We start from the raw sequence: 24,753 nt of genomic DNA, 5'->3' as shown, positions 1-24,753 counted from the left end.
CCACCTTCATTGACAAGGAAATCCCTAAGTAAATATTAGCAGTTGTTATTACCAAAGGAAAGTCTGAGGTGCCACTCGCTGACCCGGTAGCATTCTGATGGCTTTGAATTCCAAATTCCATTGAAAGATAGCGTAATTCACAAGATGTAAACTCAACTAATCTGGAAATGAGATCTCGAAAGAAGACATCCCCTTAAAGTAGACATTGGGGGGTATCATGAATGAAATCTCCCCGTGAGTTTTGTCTTTCCGCCGTTGCAACTTAAGGGAGAAAGTGAAAAAATTCACGGGGGAATTGCCGTTCATGATAACCTCCTATAACTTCCTTTTGGGAACAAAATTTCACACAATATCTGCAGATGTAACCTTTAAAATCTTGGCTAGCCCAGTGCAATTACTTAAAAATGTAGGTATTGTTAAAAAATATACTTACAAGTTGAATATTGTACAGTTTGTTGTTGGACAACTGTGTTAGGATTACCCCCAGCACCAATGGGGCCACCGCTGCCTCCAGTTGATACCACAGTATTGCCACCAATTTGTGTTATGCGACCACCAATTCCTCCCGTAACCGTGGTCGTATTGCCATCTGCATTTCCACCACTACTATCAGCAACAATACCCGCAGCTGATGTCTTCAAATTGGTAGCCGATACTGGGGCATTTGATGGTAAATAGGTAATTGTTTGGCCACCACCATGTTGAGGTGTTAAAATACGATGATGAGCAATAGACCCGGCTGTTGTTATATTGCCAGTACCCAAACCAACAGTTAATGCAGTGGGACCGCCACCGGTAGTGACGTGGGAACCTGGTACTACGGTGCCAATGTTAATAGCACCAGTTGTTACACTGGCTGTGCCACCGGTAACAACATTGCCAACGGCTACACCTCCGCCGCCACCACCACCACCTCCTCCACCACCACTCCCACCAACTCCACCTGGTCCAGGCCGTGCACCATATTGTACTTCTTCACGAGTACGTTTCATCATTTTTAATGGTTTCACTTTTGTAGATTTACTTAAAGCCCTGGGTTCTTAGAAAAAAAGTGTACAACTACTGCCTTCTTCTCTGCTTTATTTAACGTTGAGAAGTTTAGGCTTGGCTTGCAGCAGCGATTATTTATGTATTATTTTTGAGTGCAGTAAGTGAATGATCCTTTTTAGGTGGTTGTGGTCTTTGTGATTTTCGCGTTTTATTAGCTTTCTTTCTTGTGTTTTTTTGTTTTTTATTTTTCCAGAAATTCGAATAAATTATGGACAACGACACACAAACACGTCTTCTTCTTCTTGTTCTCCTCTTCTAACGTTTGTATCGTTTGTCAAATTTTGTTCGATTTACTTTTAACGTCTTCGCTTCTTCTAGTAATAGCTGTTGCTGCTGTTCTTCGTTTTCTTCACGATGCTGTTGCTGGTAGACTTTTAATTTGTGTAAGTTATAATTACGTCGTTTTCTCATTGGATTTTTATGCATTTTACACTTTTTAAATAGTGTATAATATTTTTAATAGTTTTTTTGTTGGTTTTGCTTTGGCAAATATCTTTAGTATTTAAGAGACAATTGTTTTTATTGTTTGTCTCTATTTTCACATTCACGATGCGTTGACTTTTTGCTGTTTGTTGTCTTTTGACTTTTGTTGAGTTTATTTCAGAGGAATGATTCCTTGATGACACTGAAAAAGATGGAAAGAGAGAAAAAAAAAGATTAATATAATTTTGTTTTAATATGCTAGGAGGATAAAGTTATAGTTAGGCTTAGGAGAAAGTTTTAAATCATTCACCATAGGTAGTCCTTGGGACCCTGATCACAATTATATGTATCTTTCCAGGGGGAAGTCCATACTTCCCGAGATATGGGTCTTGACATTTCGGGAAAGTCCTACTTTAACACCATTACTTTATTTATGGACAGCTCTAGGATCGGGCTGAAATGTTCACCATAGTTAGTCCTTGGGACCCTGAACACAACGATATATAATTTTTCCGGGGGAAGTACATACTTCCCGAGATATGGGTCTTGACATTTTACTATTTTTACTTGGGCAATATGGGTATCATTTTAAAACTCGTGGTGAGTACTTTGCTTGCTATCACGACTTTTGCTTCTGATTACAACAATATAAAGCTTTTCGGAAGGAGTTCCCCCGGGAAAGATATATATAGTCGTGATCAGGGTCCCAAGGACTACATATGGTAAAAATTTCAGCCCGATCGGAGAGGTGCCCCTAAACGAGACTTGTTTCATTTTTCCCCCTTTGTGAATTGCTGAGAAACTCTCTCTGTAATGCATTTAGTTAACACATACAATTATTTTATTTTTCATTTTTGTTTAATCCTTAAACGGTTTTACAACAAAAATGTGAATTTGTTCCATATTTCCCCCATTCTGTTTCTATCACCTCTCTATTTCTGTTTCACATGTGAGCCGAAGGTTAGGGGTGAATAAAGCATGGCTTGTTATTATATTAATCAATAAATGCATTAAACTAATAACATCAATGGTAAGATATTTAATTAATGGCGTAATAGATATTGCTTAACTAGACATTTTGTGTTACATTTCTTTTTGATTGTCACTTTTTCCTCGTCGTTGCACTGTTGAAGTAAAACAAAGTTCCCTTTCTCTATGTATTTCATATCTGAGCCGTTTATTATTGATACCAACGGCGCCCTTCTTTGAGATTTAATACATCAATGACACAACATATGAAAACATGTCTGAAAAAGATCAGTGGCACAAATATATATTAAAAAACCTTAAATTGATGTAAAATAAACCTCATAATTTAATTAAGTATGTATGTAAATGTAAATTCGTGCCATTTTCTGCCTTCTTGTTTATGTTTAAGTAAAATGGAGCTCTCTCTTTTTTTTTCTCTATGTATTTCTCATCTGAGCCGTTGATTATTGATACAACGGCGCCTTTCTTTAAAGCTAAAAAACAATAAACTTGATAATTTAATGACATATGTTCAACTAATAAGAATTTCTTCAACTAAATTGTCAATTCTTGCCATTTTTCCTTCTTATTTATGTTGAAGTAAAATGGAACTCTCTCCACGTATTTCATATACGTATGAGCCGTTGATTTTTGATAACAACGGCGCCCTTCTTTAAACACATTAACGACGGACGGAACAAAATTTGTTTAATATTTACAATAGTCCAAGAAATTTTCAACCTTTTTTAAAATAATACCTAATTTAATTAAATATGTAGAAGTGTTTAACTAATGAGGAGGAATTCCCCAACCAGAATGACAATTAATTCAATTTTTCCTTTTTGTTTACATTGAAGTAAAATGGAGCTCCTCTTTGGTATCATCGTTCATTAACATTTATAAAAGTAATAAAAGTTTAATTTGTTAAATGATCCCAATAGTTTATTTTATTTAAAAGAATCTGCACAATTGAGTTAAAAGAATACAATTGTTTAACAATAGAGGAGTTTCCCAAACTAAAATGCCATTTTGCTTTGTTTTTCTTTTCTTCTAGTTGTCACCTCTCTCATTGCATTGTTGATGTTGAAGTAAACATATGAAAACAAACATATGTCTGAAGATCAGTGGCACAAATATTGTTAATTTGTGAAGTAGCTAAAAAAACCTTAAATTCATGTAAAATAAACCTCATAATTCAATTAAGTATAAAATGTCAATTCGTGCCATTTTCTGCCTTCTTGTTTATGTTAAAGTAAAATGGAGCTCTCTTTTCTCTATGTATTTCTCATCTGAGCCGTTGATTTTTGATAACAACGGCGCCCTTCTTTAAACACATTAACGACGGAAGGAACAAAACTTGTTTAATATTTACAATAGTCCAAGAAACTTCCAACATTTTGTAAAATAATCTACATACCTACCTACTTAATTTAATTAAATATGTAGAAGTGTTTAACTAATGAGGAGGAATTCCCCAACCAAAATGACAATTAATGCAATTTTTCCTTTTTTGTTTACATTGAAGTAAAATGGAGCTCTCTTTGGTATCATCGTTAACATTGATAAAATTAATGAATGTTTAATTTGGCAAATGGTCCCAATAGTTTATATTATTTAAAAGAAGTTAAAAGAATACAACTTGTTTAACAATAGAGGAGTTTCCCAAACTAAAATGTCAATTTGCTTTGTTTTTTCTTCTAGTTGTCACCTCTCTCATTGCATTGTTGATGTTGAAGTAAAGTGGCAATTTCTCTTCTGTGTTATGTGTGTGTCGAAGATTCTTAGAGAAGAATGACAGGCAATGACTGGCATTCTCCTTGATTGACATTAATCACAAATAGGTAAACAAAAACATGGCAGATGTTGGAAATAATTGAAGAAAACTCAACTTAAATTAATGAAAAAGTATTTAGAATGTCCAAACTGAAAAAAAGTATAAACTTTGCAATGGTAAGAAAACCAAACAAGAAAACTAAAACCAAAAGAAAACTAATGTTCATCTCTAACAAATATAAAAATGAGGCTGCTGACAGAGAGAAAAATGTTATGGGGGAGACGAGCAGTAAGTCAGGTAACACACAATTGGTCTGTTCCAATACTGCAAGAATCTACTAATTTTTACTATTTTTTCCGATAACATAATGGAAAAAATGTTATCGTAGTAAAAAATAGTAGCTTCTTGCAGGTTCTGGAACAGAGCAAATAATACATCGAGAATGGAGCCCACCACATCTCACCATGTAAATAATGGCAAGAGCAAATATTTATCAAATATAATATATAATTAAAATTGAGTAATAATGCAGTTGTTGTTGTTTTTTCTATAGTCTACTGGATGATTTTTAACTACAAGTGGTGGGATGATTATCTGTATCACTCGGAAAGAAAATAATGCCAGCAATGTTGGGTGGACAAATGGGCGTGAGCTACTCTGAGGATGGCTTTTTTTAAGCACAATTTGTTTGGAAGGCGCCTGTGTGTGTGTGCGTGCAGCAATCTGCAAATCTATAATAGTATTTCTTTGCTACAAGTGCCAAACCTCCCACCGCCTGCCATCTTAAAATATGTAAGCAAATAATATTCTTGTTGGGGAAACAACCAGAGAATATAAAGAGGCAAGCATATAAAAATATAATTAAGAAGAAAACATCGCACAAAAACAAAACAAAAAGACCAACAATCATCATACACCAATGAACTTAAATGAAGGTGGTGAAGTCCGCAAGACACGGACAGGAAGGAAGATGGAAGGCATGGCAAGCCATCAGAGAGGCGCACATATGTGTACAAATCATTGGCACACACCAATACAACGAAAATGAAAAAAGCGCGCTAAAGTATGACTAAATAAATGTCTACTACATGACTTTATTCCACAACGTATATCTCCTCCTCCCCCTCCCCACACCTCTTCATAATGTGAACGATGGCTAAACGACTGGTTTGCTTTGATTGTATTAGTTTAAGACTATGTGTACATATATGTAAGACTTGCTTGTAGATGATTTTTAATCAAGCAATGAAAGGGGGGTTGGTTGGCTAGTTTATGATATCTGTTCAGTGCTGCTGCTTCAAGGCAAAAAATAGTTAAATACAAATTGGAAACTTTAAACAAAAACATTGACTGTTACACTAAAACAACGGTAGTATTCTGGTACTCCTTCCACAATTTCCCGAAAAAAAAAAAAACAATAAGAACGTCATTAAAAACCACTCGAAAATGTTCTCCCCCACCTTTTCACCTCACTAATTTGTGCATACCTATATTAGGTATGAAAATCCCAAAATATCCCATATCATACACCACCTCCTCCTCAGCAGCAGTTTTTATTTTCTGTAAAAAAATCTTGTTAGTTATCTTTTATTTATTCGTGAGTCGTGTTTTTTTTTGTCGATATGTATTGTTTTTTTTTTTCTCAGAAGTTTTTTGTTTTTGTAAACTGTACCAGTGACAAAGGTATGTCTGACTGGGTGGCAGCAGCTATACACAATGGCGAGTGTTTGAGACCAATGAACACTGTGTGGCACAGCAATATTTTTCATTCGTTTTTCTACCCGGAGGAGAGAGAGACCAACATGAGAGATATAGATTTGCAAAATGAGAATATTGGAGAAAATAATAAGATGTTTCTGAGGTAAAAACAAAAACAACAGTAATTGAAATAATAGGGTGTTATCGGGCAAATACTGAGTGGTGGTGTTGTTAATGGAAGAAACATTTATTTTGTGCAAGAAAAATTGTCAAAATATTTTCATTAATTAAAGAAAATATATTAGCAAGATGCTAGGGTTCATAAAATGTGCGACGAATGTCGTCATAATACCGGAAGTAAATAGTTGTATCCGTTTTTGTAGCTTGGCCATATGTGAATGTCTTAAGGCCAGGTATTCCCATTGGACATTTCTGGTAAAATTTCAAGAAAGTAGAAACAAAAAATGCAAAATGCGACTTCTGAAAATTTTGGGAAATTATGTAAACAGTAACTTTTTACTACCAGAACGTAGATGGATGGATGTACGACACTGTGGTCCGCTCAGCCCATCCTTGCCTATGTGCCTTGCTGATAGCATTCACCATCAATTCTTATTTACGGAACTTTTAAAAGCACCCCACATATAAGCAGTCCCAACAAATTGTGCTTTCTATTCAATACCGGGCAATAGCACGTAATGGGGGGCATGGATGTATCCTAGGAAAAATAATTACAAACATTCCATGTATTCTGTATAGGCATCGCCTATCATGCGATTTGAAGTTATTATTCCAATTGGAGACAACTGAAGTAAACCACTGCTGAAAGTTATGGCCCTTTATTATAGTGGGAGATCCAAGGAGGAAGAAGGTAAGGGGTGGCGATGTCTACTGTAAGGAACTGATACAAGTTGGAAAGCGACTGCTTTTCCAAATAGAAATCAGCAAAAAATATCTGAATGCTGATATCTTTGATTGCCAAGCGTTTCTTAATGCCATCAAATCCTTCAACATAAAACCTGAATCTGTCTTGGATGAAGCCATCTATGCTGGTCACCTGGCGAACCATTTATGGTGCCACCGTTTTGTAATGACCAGGCAACATCAAATTTCCAACAGTGGCAAAAATTCCCCTCAGCGTAATGTAGGAAACATTTTCCGCTTATTTCAGCAATGTAAAACTAGCCTACAGGTGGAGTTTTAAGATACAATCTCTCAAAAAGAAGTCGGAAATCCCTGGTACTACTTGAAAACTATGACGACTAATTACTTCAGATTTTGTAAAGGTGAGGACGAAACAAAAACGTAGCGTTCCTTTCTGGAAGAAAAGGTGCTTCTTTTTATAGAACCTTTCAGAAAGAAAAGGTGCTTCTATAGAACCTTGCTGAAAGAAAAGGTGCTTCTAAAGACCCTTGCTGAAAGTAAAGGTGCTTCTATAGAACCTTTCCGAAAGAAAAGGTGCTTCTATAGAACCTATCAAAAAGAAAAGGTGCTTTAGAGACCCTTTCTGAAAGAAAAACTGCTACTGTAGAACCTTTCAAAAAGAAAAGGTGCTTCTAGAGACCCTTTCTGAAAGAAAAACTGCTTCTATAGAACCTTTCAGAAAGAAAAGGTGCGCTTCTATAGGCCCTTTCTGAAAGAAAACCTGCTTCTATAGAACCTTTCAGAAAGAAAAGGTGCTTCTATAGACCCTTGCTGAAAGTAAAGGTGCTTCTATAGACCCTTGCTGAAAGTAAAGGTGCTTCTATAGACCCTTGCTAAAAGTAAAGATGCTTCTATAGACCCTTTCTGAAACAAAACGTGCTTCTATAGACCCTTTCTGAAAGAAAACGTGCTTTTATAGACCGTTTCTGAAAGAAAACATGCTTCTATAGACCCTTGCTGAAAGTAAAGGTGCTTCTATAGACCCTTGCTGAAAGTAAAGATGCTTCTATAGACCCTTGCTGAAAGTAAAGGTGCTTCTATAGACCATTTCTGAAAGAAAAGGTGCGCTTCTGTAGACCCTTGCTGAAAGCAAAGGTGCTTCTATAGACCCTTTCTGAAAGAAAACGTGCTTTTAGACCCTTTCTGAAACAAAACGTGCTTCCATAGACCCTTGCTGAAAGTAAATTTGCTTCTATAGACCCTTGCTGAAAGTAAAGGTGCTACTATAGACGCTTTCTGAAAGAAAACGTGCTTCTAGACCCTTTCTGAAACAAAACGTGCTTCTATAGACCCTTTCTGAAAGAAAACGTGCTTCTATAGACCCTTTCTGAAAGAAAACGTGCTTCTATAGACCCTTTCTGAAAGAAAAAGTGCTTCTATAGACCCTTGCTGAAAGTAAGGGTGCTTCTATAGACTCTTTCTGAAAGGTGCTTCTATAGACCCTTGCTGAAAGTAAAGGTGCTTCTATAGACCCTTTCTGAAAGAAAACGTGCTTCTATAGACCCTTTCTGAAAGATAGCGTGCTTCTATAGACCCTTTCTGAAAGAAAACGTGCTTCTATAGACCCTTGCTGAAAGTAAAGGTGCTTCTATAGACCCTTGCTGAAAGTAAAGATGCTTCTATAGACCCTTGCTGAAAGTAAAGGTGCTTCTATAGACCCTTGCTGAAAGTAAAGGTGCTTCTATAGGCCCTTGCTGAAAGTAAAGGTGCTTCTATAGACCCTTTCTGAAAGAAAATGTGCGCTTCTGTAGACCCTTTCTGAAAGAAAACGTGCTTCTATAGACCCTTGCTGAAAGTAAAGGTGCTTCTATAGACCCTTGCTGAAAGTAAAGGTGCTTCTATAGACCCTTGCTGAAAGTAAAGGTGCATCTATAGCAGCGACGACCACAGAAATACAACCAAAGCGAAGACATGTATGAACGTATGAGTGAAAAAAGCAACAACCACATTATGTTTTTGTTTGTTTTCATTCATTTACACTGTACGTGAGAGAGAGAAGCAAATGCAAAAACAACTCAGTGGGCGCCCTCACTATACGATCTAAGCAAAGAAGCTCGTCCCTGATCTATAGACCCTTTCTGAAATAAAACGTGGTTCTATAGACCCTCTCTGAAATAAAAGCTGCTTCTATAGATGGTTAGTTGAATATCTTCAATCCTAAACCAATAAAGAATTGATTTGATCTCTTATCTCTAAATTCCCGTACAATTATAGGTATAGACTAAAGTTCACTCTAAGTCCTGATCCATGGACTTTTTTTTTACAAATAACCATAAGCTTTAAAGCGATACCCATCATATCGCCCACGTTACAGTAGTAAAAAGACAAGATCCCTATCTCTGGAAGTATGGACTTCCCCCCGAAAAAGAATATACCCCGTTGTGGTCAGAATAACAAGGAATAGTTGTTCTCAAATCGATCCAAGAGATGTCCCTAAACAATTTTGTGGTAAAGTAGTAAAACATTTCTGAAAAGTCAAGTCCTTTAGCACGGGAAGTATGGACTTCCCCCAAAAAAAAACAATATATCGTTATGATGAAGGTCCCAAGAACTACCTATGGTAAAAATTTCAACCCGATCAGAGAGGTTCACTTAAACGACACTTGTTACACAATTACAGTCAAATCTCGATTATCCGGGAATCGATTATCCATTATCCTTTATGATCCGGGATTATTATAATTCATTCGAACAAAATTCCATAGACAAAAACAATGCAAGAACGTATATTTTTTGATTAAAAATATATGAGAAAGTGTTACTCCATTATCCGGGAAAATCGATTATCCGTAATGCATCCGGTCCCGCCCATTACGGATAATCGAGTTTAGACTGAATTTATAACCTTTTTTGTTCCCTTTGTTGTTTTTCAGAAATGTTCCATAAAGGTGTTTATTCACTGGAATTTCAATCGCACTTGAAACATCCATCCATGGCGGAATAAGAAGGTGTTACATCGATAACAATAATCGGGCCATTTACCACACCAAACGTCAAAATAACGCATTACCTGACTACTTGTTTGCCTTTTGTATGAGATTTTATTCACAATAATGACAACTAGTCTGATTATCAGCTGTTTTTAGCGTTACGCTTTTATGATTGCGCTATGGATTGACGTTACGTTACTACTAATCATGGTGGAATAAGGTGTTATAGTACGGTTACACTGGAGTTTTTTGCCGGGTTAACCCACTTCGAGAGGATTTATTCGACGTTTGCGCTATGAAATTGACATTTGAAATCCAAACCCACTGGGTTAATCCGGTTAAGTGTAACCGGGGTATTACATCAAATCATACCAAACGTCAAAATTGTTCACAATAACGCATTCCTGTGAATTGCTTGTTTACCTTTTGTATGTAATTTTATTCACAATAATGCATTTTGACAACTAATGTGATAATCAGCTGTTTTTGCCGTTGTACCTGTATTATTGTACCATGCATCCATCAGATGTTCGAGAAGTTCCTCACATTCATTAACGGACCACTCTAATACACTGTGAGAGGGAGAAAACCTTGACAGAAGAGCAACAAATAGCGCATAGCAGAAATTACCAGCAGCGTTGCCAGTATTTTTTAGACTCTTTTCCCCAACTTGCCCAAAACTTTTCCCCAAAATTCCCCAGATTTTATTGAATTTCCTCAAAAAAATCCCCAAATTTTTTTTAACAAATAATTAAAAAAATCGAAAGTAGTTTTATTTTACTATTGAAATTCATATCATTAAACTTGTAAAGTATTCTATACACTTATATATGAATTAAATTAACGATATTGAAAACTTCACTTTCAAGTGATTCAGAATCATTAGAGGGTCAAAATGTCTACAACAAATGGACTTGTTAGAAAATTGATTATTTATTCTAGTAACTCGTACTGCATTTTAAGAATTACTTGTTGGAACGGAAAACATATTTTGTCTCGGCCCACACTAAAGTAATTTCAATGAAATTTTGACATGAAACTTTGAATTTTTTGGGAAAAATGCATAATTTCAAGAAACTAGTGTACACGGTTTCATTTGTTCTGCAATTTTGCTTTGTTGCAATATTCGTATGAAACAAACAGACCGTTTTAATTTACATTTTCTTTTACTTTCATGTCAAAATTTCAGTGAAATTACTCTTAGTGTGACTTAATACCATTTCCAATTTACGAATAATAACTTTCTCCTTTGCGATTCTTAAACAATCGTGGAGATTTTTGTGTTGACAACTGAAAAGGTTCGTATAGAGCTATAATTGTGTTAACCCTGTGAATTGCTGCAAATATTGGGGTAAAATTGCTTGTAAGTTTAATAATTGCATATTTGTAGGCATCGGTTACAGCATTTGTACTAACATGCGTTTAAGATATTCGGCACTGGTGTTTTTAACTTTAATAATTGTTTACTCAAAAAAAGTACAAGTCAAAATTAAAGCCTAGGTCCATGGCTCCTCATGGTAAATATGCCGAGTCGTTTTCGATCGATTCCACTATTTTTTCAATATCTTCTTAATTTTTTATAAATGGTTTCAATACTCGAATATTGAAAGGGAAAATGCATAGGGAAAATGCATATTTGCAGTGTGCATCAGTTTGAAAACTTAGATTAAGGCCCGTTCTTATATCTTTTCTTTAAAATCCCTTATTGTTATACCTTATTTTAAGAAAACTAAGGAATTAAGTTCGCATTACCAGGAATTTGTTATTACATCTTCCATTCCATTTCAAGCAAAACAGTCTATATACATAAAATTTACTCAAATCGGATTGGTTGATTCGAATTTGCTCTCAAATTTTTCTTGTTTTTGGGCGCACTTTAAATTTTAAAAGGAACACAAACTTGCTTTCAATTTATCTGACACTTCTTATTAAAGCAAACTTGCAGGAATATAAAACGGGTTATCTGTCCGATATCGGCTAACATTTAACTACAAAAAAAGGATATAATAACGGGCCTAAGCATATTTATCTCTTTTATAATTGGAGCCATGAATGTTAAATAAAGTTTAATTTCATCATTGCCCACCAATCTAGAAACCATTTCTGCAGTTAAGTCCCCTTCAGCAGTAGAAATGATGGAAAATGTTATTTCAATTCAACCCACTGTTCTAGTACGCTGTCAGTCGTCGAACCGCATGATAACTTTTCAAATCTGTCATAAATTATTACAGCTGCGACCAGTTAGAATATGATGCATATCATTTGTGCGTCACGCGTGCGCTAATACTATTCACGTACTGAAATTAAAAAAGATCAGATAATCTGAAGTAATTAGTCAAAAAAGAAATTCCCCAAAAATCCCCAAAGATTTTTCAGATTTCCTCAACATTTTCCCAATTCCCCAAGTCGAAATTTTTTTCCCCATTTCAAATAAAAATTCCCCAATTTGGGGAAAAATCCCCAATACTGACAACGCTGATTACCAGGAGAAAAGTGTACTCAACAAAAGAAAAACAAAAAATCGGAGAAAAAAATTCATTGCACTTTAAACTCGGCAATCAAAACAAAAAAAAATAAAAACAATAATTATACTATCTTGAAAGAAATCTGCAATATTTCTAATTAAAAATTCTAACATTCATAGTCAAACAAAATATGAAGAAGGGTCTCTGGGTCTCTGGCATAGGTTTGGGATATTACATATTTTAATTGGTATGTACCTACACAAAGGAAAACAACAAAGAACCCAACCAAAGTAGATGCCTATAACTCCTCTCTAATCACCAACCAAAAGGAGGGAATTATTTATTTGGGGTTCAAAAATAACGACAATTGAAAAAAAGGAAGAAGAAATTCTTGCAAGGCAATTGAATTGAGGTTCAATTCACGGAGAGCGAGCACAACAAACAAAAGACAACCCGTTGTTCTCATTTTCTCTCTCAGTGTCATTCTCTCCGGCGGCGCGGCAGTGGTGTTATGCACCAAAATGTTTATATACGATTTCCCACCGATGATTGCCAACAAAACAAGAGATGTGTACGCGAGTATGTGTGTGTGCGTGTGTATGTTATTATTGGTAGGTGGCAAAAGGGGAATGGGTTGGGGGGGACCACGGCGGACAACAAGAAATAAGAAAGACGACAACAACGACGAACGACTACTAAAAACGACGTATATTAACCAATTGAAAAAATGACCTAACCTAAAAATATATACTTTAGTTTTTTTTCGGTTAATTCTACAACAAGAGGAAAACAATCTTTACTTCACTTCATTGCACAATTTTATTCAATTATTATTTGCCAACTCTCTCACATTTCGAATTTTGTTTTATGGAATTTCCAATGAAACTTTAATTTATACAATAAGAAAATTTCACTTACATCAGCAGCACAACAGCACCAAAACCAACCATCACCACAAAAAATGATCCCAAGATACAATACTAGGTGTTTTTTGTATGGACTACAGAGCAGCGGCAGACAGACAGACTTACAAACCGATTGAATGCACTACTGCTGCCTTATTCATGGGCTCCTCTTTAGTTTTACACAGAAAATATTTGATATTTTTTATTTTTATAAATATTTCTTCTTTCACACTTGGAAAATCTATTCACTTCATTCAGCAATTTTTTTCAAGATCCAAGGGAGGACTAGCATTACTTTTTTTCAGGTTTTCTCACACCACCGAAAGAAAGACAACGACGACGAATTTGAAAGAAAAAAACTGTGTATTTTTGTTACATTTTTTATGGCTTGCATTTGCACATTTCTTTTGTTGAATCTGTTGTGGAATTTTATTTATCACTTTGCATTGCTTTATAATCTTTTTTAATAATTTTTCTCAATTTTTTAATGAAATTTTCCAATGTATTTTCACAATTCACAATGTATTCCTTCTTATTTTTTGGCGAGTAACACAAACGTATACATCCGACTACTACCGCTAATAATTTCGATTAAAAAACGTATACGGCCGCTGCTGCTGACGACAAATGCAAAACCTTAAAAAAATCCACTAACGAATACACACGAACGAAGCATTCAAGAAACGACTCTATATAAATGACTTTCGGCAACACAACCAACCAAACCAAACAGCCGACCGACCGACCAAGCTGAAGCAGGCAGCACACAAGCAATACGATAAACACGATGTACATGTGAATGTGGTATGTTTAGTTGGTTGGATGGATGAATGTATTTACTGAAAAATAAATATATATGTATATATGAAAGACAACAACAACATTTACAAAATCATACGCAGCAGACCAAACCAACAATAACAAACCATGTATTTATTCGATGCCAGAGAGGAGAGTAATGTATTTTTTGTTGTAAACAAGGGTAAAAAAGAGAGACAGAGAGAAAAAACGAGAGAATAAAATGCGCGCAGAGGTATTTACATTTTTGTTGTGAGGGGTAAACGCGATTTTTTTGGGGCCTCATTAAATCAGGTTAGAGCTCAGAAAACAGTGTTGTCAATTTAATACCGCCGTATTTGTTCACAATAACGATGTAATGCGACTACTTGTTTGCCTTTTGTATGAGATTTTATTCACAATAATGCATTTTGACAACTAGTCTTTATCAGCTGTTTTTAGCGTTACACTTTTATTATTGTGCATGGATTGACGTTACGTTACTACTAATCATGGTGGAATAAGGTGTTATAGTACGGTTACTCGTACACTAGAGTTTTTTTTTGCCCGGTTAACCCACTTCGAGAGGATTTATTTGACGTTTGCGATATGAAATTGACATTTGAAATCCAAACCCACTGGGTTAATCCGGTTAAGTATAACCGGGGTATTACATCAAATCATACCAAACGTCAAAATTGTTCACAATGACGCATTCCTGTGAATTGCTTGTTTACCATGGTGGAATAAGAAGGTGTTACATTAAATCATACCAAACGTCAAATTTAATCACAATAATACAGTGCTGTGAATTGCTTGTTTACATTTTGTATGAGATTTTATTCACAATAATGCATTTTGACTAGTCTGAAAATCAGCTGGGCTTAAATGTCGTTTAGGGGCACCTCTCGGATCGGGCTGAAATTTTTACAGTAGGTATCTCTTGGCATCCTGAAGGCATAAGTTGAATATACGGACTGGATTTGGATCGATGATATAAAAAAGTTTCGATTTAAAGGAAAATTTTGTTCGCGTTAGCCGAGATTTGTTCCTGTCCATAGGAGAAAGTCTTAAATCCCCGGCCGAAGGCCGGCTATATATGAAAAAATTTCGATTTAAACTAAACGGCTTAAGATGAGTTTAAGCATTAAGCTCGGATCGGGACCAAATTTTTTCTACATATAGGACTCGTTACCCTGATCACAAATATATATAACATTTATTGCGGAAGTTCATAATTCCTGAGATATGGGCCAACTTATCGTCAAAACCAAGGGATTTTTTGAACTTTCGGAGCCTATATCTCGGTAAGTATGGACTTCCTGCCCATCATATATACATTGGCGTGATCAGCACTGCAAGCCCTACCTGTGATAAAAATTTCAGATCGATCCGAATCCAGTCCAAACATTCATCCTGGTCCATCCTGAATACAACGATATATAATTTTCCGGGGGGAAGTCCATACTTCCCGAGATATGGGTCTTGACATTTTGGAAATTTTGTACTTTCACACCTTTAGGTTGTTTATGGGCACCTCTCGGATCGGGCTGAAATTTTTACAGTAGATAGCCAGCCCTTGGCATCCTGAATACAACGATATATAATTTTCCGGGGGAAGTCCATCCTTCACGAGATATGGGTCTTGACATTTTACAACGTGGGCAATATGGGCATTGTTTTAAAGCTTACGGAGAGTACTTTTATTCACGCGACCTATTTTTACACCTGTTTACAGGAGAATGTATTAAATTTCTGTTCAAAGCCGGCTACTTAGGAAACTTTAAATTTACAAGAAAGTTTTTTTTTGCGTAGCCCCCTTTTGTCATTAGGAGAAAGTCTCAAATCACCGGCCGAAGGCCGGCTGCCTAAAAACACTTTCAATTCAAAATAGTTTTGATCGCGTAGCCCACTCTTGTCCCTGTCCGAAATGTCAAGACCCATATCTGGGGAAGTATGGAATTTCCCCCGGGAAACTATATATCATTGTGTTCAGCGTCCCAAAATTTCAGCCCGATCCGAGAGGTGCCCATAAACGACCTAAAGGTGTTACAAGTACGAAATCTCCGAAATGTCAAGACCCATATCTCGGGTAGTATGGACTTCCCCCTTAAAATTAAATATCGTTGTGTTCAGGGTCCCAAGGGCTACCTATGGATAAAATTTCGGACCGATCCGAGAGGTGTCCCTAAACGACACTTGTTCCATCAGCTGTTTTTGGCGCTGTACCTTCTTATTGTGCCATGTTGTTTACCTTCTGTATGTGATTTTATTCACAATAATTCATTTTGACAACTAGTGTGATAATCAGCTGTTTTTCCAGTTATACCTGTATTATTGTGCCATGTTACTAATTAAATACAAGCAAATTTATATAAGGTAAATGCATGAATTGTTGCAACAAATTTACAAAAACAACATTGTTGTTATAGAAAATTTAATGTCAAAGAAAGTATTGAATAATGGGGTCGTCCTAAAAAAAATTATCAGGAAAAACATAAATACATTTTGAAAATCCTCTCAAATAGAACAAATTTTTGAATCAAAATGTCAATAAAAAGCATTCAGAACTGTCGTAGGTCATTGTTATTTCACGTTTACATTTATTTTATGGTAGCAAATTTCGAATTTTTATACCCTCCACCATAGGATGGGGGTATATTAAGTTTGTCATTCCGTTTGTAACTACTCGAAATAATCATTGTAGACCTCACAAACTATATATATTCTTGATCAGTGTGCAATTCTACATCGATATAGCCATGTCAGTCCGTCTGTCCGTCTGTGGAAATCACTCTAGCGTCCGAACGGATTGACGTAGGTGGATGAAATTTTGGGAAAATCTATTATATGTACGTAGGACTTTCCTACCAAAGTTGGTTTATATAGGTCCACGTTTTGGTATAGCCCCCATATAACGCCCCATATAAAGTACGCGTCACTTTAATATATTTTGAATGTATTAGTCCCATTTGACCACAGAATCGGTTGTAAGTTTGTATTTTGTGTTTCCAGAGGCTAAAAAATATTTCTACCATAAAATGTTTATATAGGTCCACGTTTTGATATAGCCCCCATAGGACGATATCTCCCGATTTTCGGTATTTTGAAGGTTTTAGCCTCATTATCACACCGAGATGGCTTAAATTTGGTATTTAGTCTTTGTTGGGGGTATAAAACTTTCCCTCAGAAATTTGTAGGTATAGGTCCACGCCGTCATATAGCCCCCATAGAACGGTACCTTCCGATTTTCGGTATTTTGAAGGTTGTGGCCACATTAATCCACCAAAATGGCTGAAATTTGTGGTGGAGGGCCGAAGCCCGACCGAACTTAACGCTTTTCCTACTTGTCAAATTTCATGAGTAGACCCCTATTACATTTTGAAAACCAGATTTACAAAAAAAAGTAAAAATACAGCTGATTGTCACTTCTACCTTATATAAATTTGCCTTGATTTAATCAATTTAGTATACAGAAAACAGTGTTGCCAACTTATTACAGCTTGAATTACTGTAATAGTAGTACGTTTACATATAACAGGATTTAACAAACCCACTAGGTAGGTTTCAAATGTCAATTCCATTGCTTATATTTCAAATAAATCGTCATAAAGAAGGTTAACCCTGTAAAAGGCTATAATATAAACATGGCCTTATATCAGTGATAAAACAGAGTTTTGGTACCTCATTTAAACAGATTAGTTCGCTGAGAACATTGCCATCAACTTTTCAATGGTATTTTTGATAAAAATGCTACAATGCCAGCAACTCGAGGAACAGCATATTGATTGAAGCTAGGATTCAATCAATAATTCAAATTGAAACTAATAAAAAGAGGGAAGTAGGGAGTTTCCCCAAGATGGGGTGATATCTCCGCAACAGTTTAATATATACGTCTATTGTATTCCTCCTCCTCCAGACGGCATCGAAAGTACGCGTATAACTGTACTATCTTGGCGTCTAGTATCTTCCCTGATGTCATTTGTGAAAGTCTGAACACCTATTTGACCGATCCTACCAGCTTATCCACGCGAGGAATATGCAGATATACGCCACTAAATCTACGATAACTCTGTTCACCACATGGACGGTGCTGGGCAAAGAGAGTTGAATGTCGTGAACGATGGTAACAAAATTCCGCAAAATGTTAGGGGTCACAAACGACATGTCGTGTCGTCCGCGCATGCCGCAGCTATTTGCGGCAAGCGGAGATGTAGGAACAAGGTCCTCAAATCCCTAGCCAGATAAAGAAACCTTGTTGACCACATATAATGCGATAGGTCGGTCTGTGGTAAGCTATGCGGCGCCCGTATGGTTCCTTTGGAAGATAGGAGCAAACATTAAAGTGAGTCTTCGTGCGAAATATAGCCACCACATATCACCTGCCATGCGATAAAAAGATATCAAATTCGTTATGCCAATTAGAGATGACTGGAAACGAAATAGCCCTGCTCTGGACCGTCTGGATTTTGTTATATAGATGGTTCCAAGATGGAAGAAGGTACCGGGTTTGGTGTCTACTGTGAATGGGAAGATTTTGAGATATTCGCGATCACACATCACATCTTTCGGCCTTGGAAGTTCTAACGAACTAACAAGTAAAAAAGTATCAGTCGGCTTTGCCGACAGAGATATACCCTCAGCCTGTATATATTGAAACAATTTTTTCACAAAAAAACGCATGTATTTAGGGAGTTTTAAAAATTTTGGGCGTTTGAACTGACAAAAATGTTGATTAGGATTAAAGATCAAAAGTTTTGCGGAGGAGATACTAAAAAAAATGGATCTCCAGCCACTACATATGGTACCATAGGGGTTTTTTTTTCAACTTCAGGGATGTTTGCTCAAGAAGTATGGACTTGCCCCTTGCGTTTGCTGATGATGTTCAGCTGTTGTTTGTTGGTGATTTTGTGTTTTTGGACGTTCTTCAAAATACAATAAATTTCACTGTTAGTATGTTAGTTGACTGGATGTCTGTTAATGGTTTGAGTGTTAATGCGAATAAAACAAAGGCAATGCATTTTGGCAATATCCCCGAAGGTTCAATTACTATTTCCATCCATAATAATGTTATAGATGTTGTTAATAAGTTAAATTGTCTGGGTGTTGTTGTCGACAAAAATTTGACTTTTGAGGCGCATGTTAATACGGTTGTGTCCAAGGTTAACTTTGCACTTAGAAAGTTATACACGTTGGATATCGTGTTGCCTCGTGTTGTAAAAGTCCGCGTGGTTCATGCGTTGATTATGCCTATGTTTTTGTATGGTATTGAAGTTTTTAGTGGTACGTGTGGTAATGTCCTGCGTAAATTGCGTTTATTGTTTAATAGAGTGGCACGGTACATTTATTCCGTTAATTGGCGTCAGCATATTTCAAGCTATGTCGAGAGCTTTCTCGGTTGTAGTTTTCGTAATTTTGTTATGATTAGGTGTCTTTTATATTTGTATAAGATAGTTAAGTTGAAGACACCAGTGTGCGTTTTCGAACTGTTTTCCTTCGGTAGGTCGGAGAGGAATGTGCAAATTATTTTGCCAAGAATCACGCCAGTGTTGGAGAAGTCATTTTTTATCAGAGTTTCGCGTGCATTTAATAATCTGCCACCTTCACTTAAGTGTCTTGGGGGATCACTTATTTCTTTTAAAACTAAATTGTACACTTATTCCCAATCTCATGATATCTGAATGTAATATGTCTTGTTTTAATTTATTAAAGGCCAAATTCTGGTTTTAGAGTTGTCGCTGAAACTTGTTTATATTTTCTTTTCATTTAAATATAAAATAAGATATTAAATTTAATATATGATATGCTTTTATATTTGTTTGGAGTAGTATATGCTTAAAACCCGTTTAATTAGAAATTGTTTTAAATATTTTTATATCTTTATTTAGTTTTAAGGATTAAGTTCAGAGTTAGGTGTAGTTTAGGATAACTTTGCTTTTGTAACATAGATGGCCTTATAGGCTTGGTTACCCATTCGAAATAAATAAAATAAATAAATAAATAAAAAAGCTTTTACCATCGCAATTGAGGCAGCGAATGCAAGTTGCTTCAACAAAAATGAAAGTGATTCGAAAGCAGGTCTTAAAGTGAACATGTATCCGAAATTTTGTGTGGGAGGTACCGGATGGAGTGGACAAATATAGTCCATATTTGAACCTGATCTATATCTGGTAGATATATTAGGATGTGTAAAGTATGGTCTAATTCGGCCACTCTCTTCAAGAGTTATCGTACGCACAATTTTTCCGAACATTTTTGAACTTATGTGGGGGAGGTACCTGAAGGAGTGGACCGATATGGCTTATCTTCGAACTTGAACTATGTTTGGACAAAACATTACTAAGGCCAAACTTTGGACCGAATCGGCAGACCTGTTCGAGAGTTATTTTGCCCACCAACCTCCTCACACGGTGTCATAGGGGTTTTTTGCAACTTTCAGGCTATTTTCTCAGGAAGTGTGGACTTGCCCCTGATGAAACTTATACCGTCGTATGGAGGGCAGTGAATACAAGTTGCTAAAGCAAAAACCAAAGCGTTTCGAGAGATGGTCCTAAACTGAATTTTTCCAAATTTTTGTGTGGGAGGTACCCGACGGAGTGGACCGATTGAGTCCATATTAAAACCTGATCTAAGTCGGTTACTCCCTTCAAGAGTTATCGTGCGCACAAATTTTCCGAACATTTTCGAACTTTTGTGGGGGAGGTACCGGAAGGAGTGGACCGATATAGCTCATCTTCGAACTTAAACTAAGTTTGGGCAAAATATTACGAAAGCCAAAATTTGAACCGAATCGGTTCATCCGTTCGAGAGTTATCGTGCGCTCCAGCCAGACAGACAGACAGACGGACGGACATTGCTCAATCGACTCCAAATTGTCTGAAACACATTTCGTCCAAACATACTTGGGGTCTAAAACCATTATTTCGATGAGGCACATTTTGCCCGTATGAAAGTGTATATACCCTCGTTAGCATAAATGCTGAGGGTATAAAAATGGCAGTAATAAATGAAATGTAGAGGGAGTGCGAGGAAAATGAATGTGAGTAATGATACCACTATGCTAAAATAAGTGTTCCACAAACATCCCGGAAGGCACAACGGAGACGTCTCTCATATCAATGGGTGCATCCCGAGAATATGATGTCAGATAAATGGCCGCCGCCACAGTTTGTCATTTGAGCCCTTTTTTATGGCATTTTCCATCACTTTGTCCGAAACATCCGGCGATAGGTCCTCACATTCTTGACGGATATTGTCTTTAAGAGCTGAAAGAGTCTGAGGCTTGTTGACATAAATCCGCGACTTTAAAAAGCCCCACAAAAAGAAGTCTGGGGCGGTCAAATCAGGCGATCTTCACGAAATTCACGTTGTGCCAAAGTCACCGACCCACACTGGTCGAAACCACTGATCTAGCGGCGCGAAAGTTAAAAAATCGCACTATAAAATTGCGAAATATTTTCCATTGTATCGATTATAGACACTTTGCAGACAAAAATTTTGTTTTTTCATTTTTGTTGTTGTAAATATTCACTCAGTTATTCACTATCAAATACAAGAGTTTTTGTTGCATCAGATTTTAAAAAATTGTTTCAAAAAATTAAGTTCATATTTGTTTAAATGTTGAATAAATTCGTAATGAAAATGTACAAGATATATTTTTAATTAATAGCAGAGGGTGTGATTTAAATTATAAAAATTAGTTTGGGGTCTGGAGGTACTTAGTTATATAGCAATAAATTTTCAAAAAATTAAATTTTTTAGTTTTTTTAGGGTTGTGCGCGCTTGTTCCATAGAGTGCATCTTGTAAACTAAGCCGAACTTAGGTCCGATTATTTTTTTAGGAATGAAATTGGACTCTCTGGATACTGAATACCCACATTCGGACTGCAAATATTTGCAAATCTTATGATGACTGCACTTTTAAAATAAGGGATTTTGCATGAAATTCGCACAAATTTAGCTGTGCATTTGTATGGGAGCTAAATCAAAATATGGACCTATCTTGAGAAATGTTTGCAAGAAGGAGTTCTACCCCCGGAGACACTATAATACCATATTATAGCTAAATATGTTATTAAATATGGGGTAACAAGTAAAAATTCAGCGAATCGGGGGTATCATAAAAGGGGCTACATCGAAACATAAATCCGTATTGAAAATGTTTTGCAAGAAGATTTTATACGCAGTGAGAACACGGAATGCAAAATTACAGCCAAGTTGAATTAAAAATGTGGTCATGATATTCAAAATAGCTTAAATTGGGAGGTACGGTTACATGGGGGCTATATCAAAACGTGGACCTATGTTCATAACTTTTGGTGGAAATATTTTGTGACCACTAGGAACCCTAAGTACCAAATTACAGCTAATTTGCTACGAAATTGTGGCTTAAATGCTCAAAATACCGAAAATCGGAAGGTACCGTTAAATGGGGGCTATACCAAAACATTAGCCGATATTGTTCATATTTGGCCCATTATTACCCACAGGTACAAGCTGAGTTTATGCAAAATTTCACTGACGCATCTCAATTCGTTTGCAAATTATGAATTTTGCGCCGCTAGATCAGTGCTTTCGACCACCGTGCGACCGATTGATTATTGGTCAAATAAGTAGTCACCAATATTCCGCGTTCTGGAGCAGTGTAGCTTAACATTGTTTATTAACTTGTATTTCGCATGTGTTTACCACACAAATGTCAAAACAGAACTGACATTAGGGGCCAATCGCAAAATTTTTAGAATTTTCTGATAGGAGGATTACTTTTGCACCACCTTGTATATTGGCGTAATCTACATTCCATGATCTACCTGTGAACAAAATTTCAAAATTTTCTGAGTCCACCCACTACATTTATCTTATGCCGACATTTGTTTCCTATGGGGACTTCTACCGGAATTAGTTGTAATCAGAATAACATGGACTACCTAGAATAAAAATTTCAAAGGGATCCCTAAACAACGTAAAACATTCCCGAAAAAGTCAAGGCCCATCTATCCGAGGGTATAGACTTCCCCTCGTAAAACTATATATCGTTGTGATCTGGATAACAAGGACTACCTGTGGTAAAAATTTCAACCCAATTCGAGAGATGTCCCTAAACGACATTTGAGCCTTTTGTGCGTTTTTATGTTGATGAAATTTATTTGAACAAAAACATCTACATTAGCATCACAGTAATTGCTATTCTCAATAGATAAACAGGAGAGAGATTATTTAACCTTAATTGTCAAAGCTATTAAAAAAAAACTACATTCATCTTATGCCGACATTTGTTCCTATGAGGACTTCTACCGGAAATCGTTGTAATCAGAATAACATGGACTAACCTAGAATAAAAATTTCAAACGGATCCCTAAACAACGTAAAACATTCCCAAAAAAGTCAAGCCCCATCTATGGGAGGGTATAGAATTCCCCCCGTAAAACCATATATCGTTGTGATCTGGCTAACAAGGACTACCTGTGGTAATTCGAGAGATGTCCCTAAACGATATTTGAGCCTTTTGTGCGTTTTTATGTTGGTGACATTTATTTGAACAAAAACATCTACATTAGCATCACAGTAATTGCTCTTCTCAATAGATAAACAAAAGAGAGATTATTTAACCTTAATTGTCAAAGCTACTCAAAAAAAAAACTTGAGCATGAATTTAACGCGCTCTAATTTGACACAAAACCTGACAGAAGCTCCCAGACTATCCAACAAAACGACGACTTGTAGTGCAAAGTGGAAGAAGAATGTTGAATTTATTCCTTAAAAATGTCAAGTAAATTCATCCTACAAAAAAGTGGAGATGAAGTGGAGAAAACCTACAACAAAATTATTGATGAGGAGGGATGACGAAACTAAAACACTTATAAAAATACCTTAAAAATATACGTGCAAATTTCATATCAAATGAATTGTAAATGGCTTCCACCACCAAAAAGATAACAGATATAATACCTATATTGGTATTGTCAAGACGAATTTTGCTAATAAAGTGTCACTACTGTCCCAGCCAATTAGTTATAGTGACCAACCACCCTAAGAGCAAAATGCAATTGTAAAATGTATGGGACAAATATAAGTGGAATATGTTGTTAAACAAATGTGTTAATTGTTGTTTATTGAAACAGAGAAGAGTCGGCGGGCGCAAAGAGGAGAAAAATATAATAACCATGAAAAAAGTCTTCATAATTATTTTCACTGTTGAAAATTCTAGGCCTTCAGTACCCAAAGGCTTCTGTTTCTCTCAATTTGAAACATTACTTTACCCCAGCAAAATGTATTGCATTATTGTCAATACGTTCCCTCCGCCACCCTCTTGGTGTAGTAAGTCAGAGCGCGTTCAGTACAATTTGTTAACCCCAGTTATTGATTTTATTTGCGAAAAACAGAGGGCGTAAAGAGAGATAACCTGCAAACAAAATTCCACCATACCACACAATTTGTAATGATACTCCTGGGTGACCATGGTAATAGCTGCAGCCCAGCAGTAAATGAAAGTCTCTGGAAATGAAAACATATAAACCACAGAAATAACAACAAAAACAACTCTTAAGAAGTTCAATGAAATATACATACAGTGTATGTCATACACTGTGTACACTGTGTGTGAGAGAGAGAAAATGCGATAGAGGGAGTTCTGGCCAGCCATTGATGCTCAACAAATTATGTTTAAGTAGGTGGTATTAGCTAAAGCAGGTTCCTGGTTGTTTATTGAACAATGTTAAGGCAAATAATAATAATATTGGTCACAACAATAACCGTCATCGTTGAGCATGTCTGAATGGAACAGTGAGCAACTGAGCGAAATCAGCAACAGCCGCTATATAAAATAGCTGTCAGCCAAG

General features: G+C 36.2%; 1 protein-coding gene across 15 annotated transcripts in view; it reads right to left on the bottom strand.

Annotated features, from left to right (window-relative positions):
* Window positions 1-24,753, bottom strand: part of Sin3A (SIN3 transcription regulator family member A) — an 84,684-nt gene that overhangs the window by 34,872 nt on the left and 25,059 nt on the right. For 8 of the 15 annotated variants that reach the window (XM_073989183.1, XM_073989189.1, XM_073989186.1 and 5 more), the window contains exon 2: window positions 434-1,675. In XM_073989183.1, the coding sequence (XP_073845284.1) occupies window positions 434-995 (562 nt within the window). In that variant the 5' untranslated portion in view covers window positions 996-1,675. Of the gene's footprint in view, window positions 1-433; window positions 1,676-5,888; window positions 5,962-13,151; window positions 13,942-24,753 lie in introns of those variants that run through there. The other 7 variants (XM_073989184.1, XM_073989190.1, XM_073989188.1 and 4 more) reach the window with 2 other exon arrangements.

This window comes from Musca autumnalis, unplaced genomic scaffold (assembly GCF_047663935.1).
Source record: "Musca autumnalis isolate F117 unplaced genomic scaffold, ASM4766393v1 scaffold_5, whole genome shotgun sequence".
Classification (NCBI taxonomy): domain Eukaryota; kingdom Metazoa; phylum Arthropoda; class Insecta; order Diptera; family Muscidae; genus Musca; species Musca autumnalis.
Note: the sequence above shows the minus strand (reverse complement) of the source record. Positions and strands in the feature narration are given on the sequence as shown.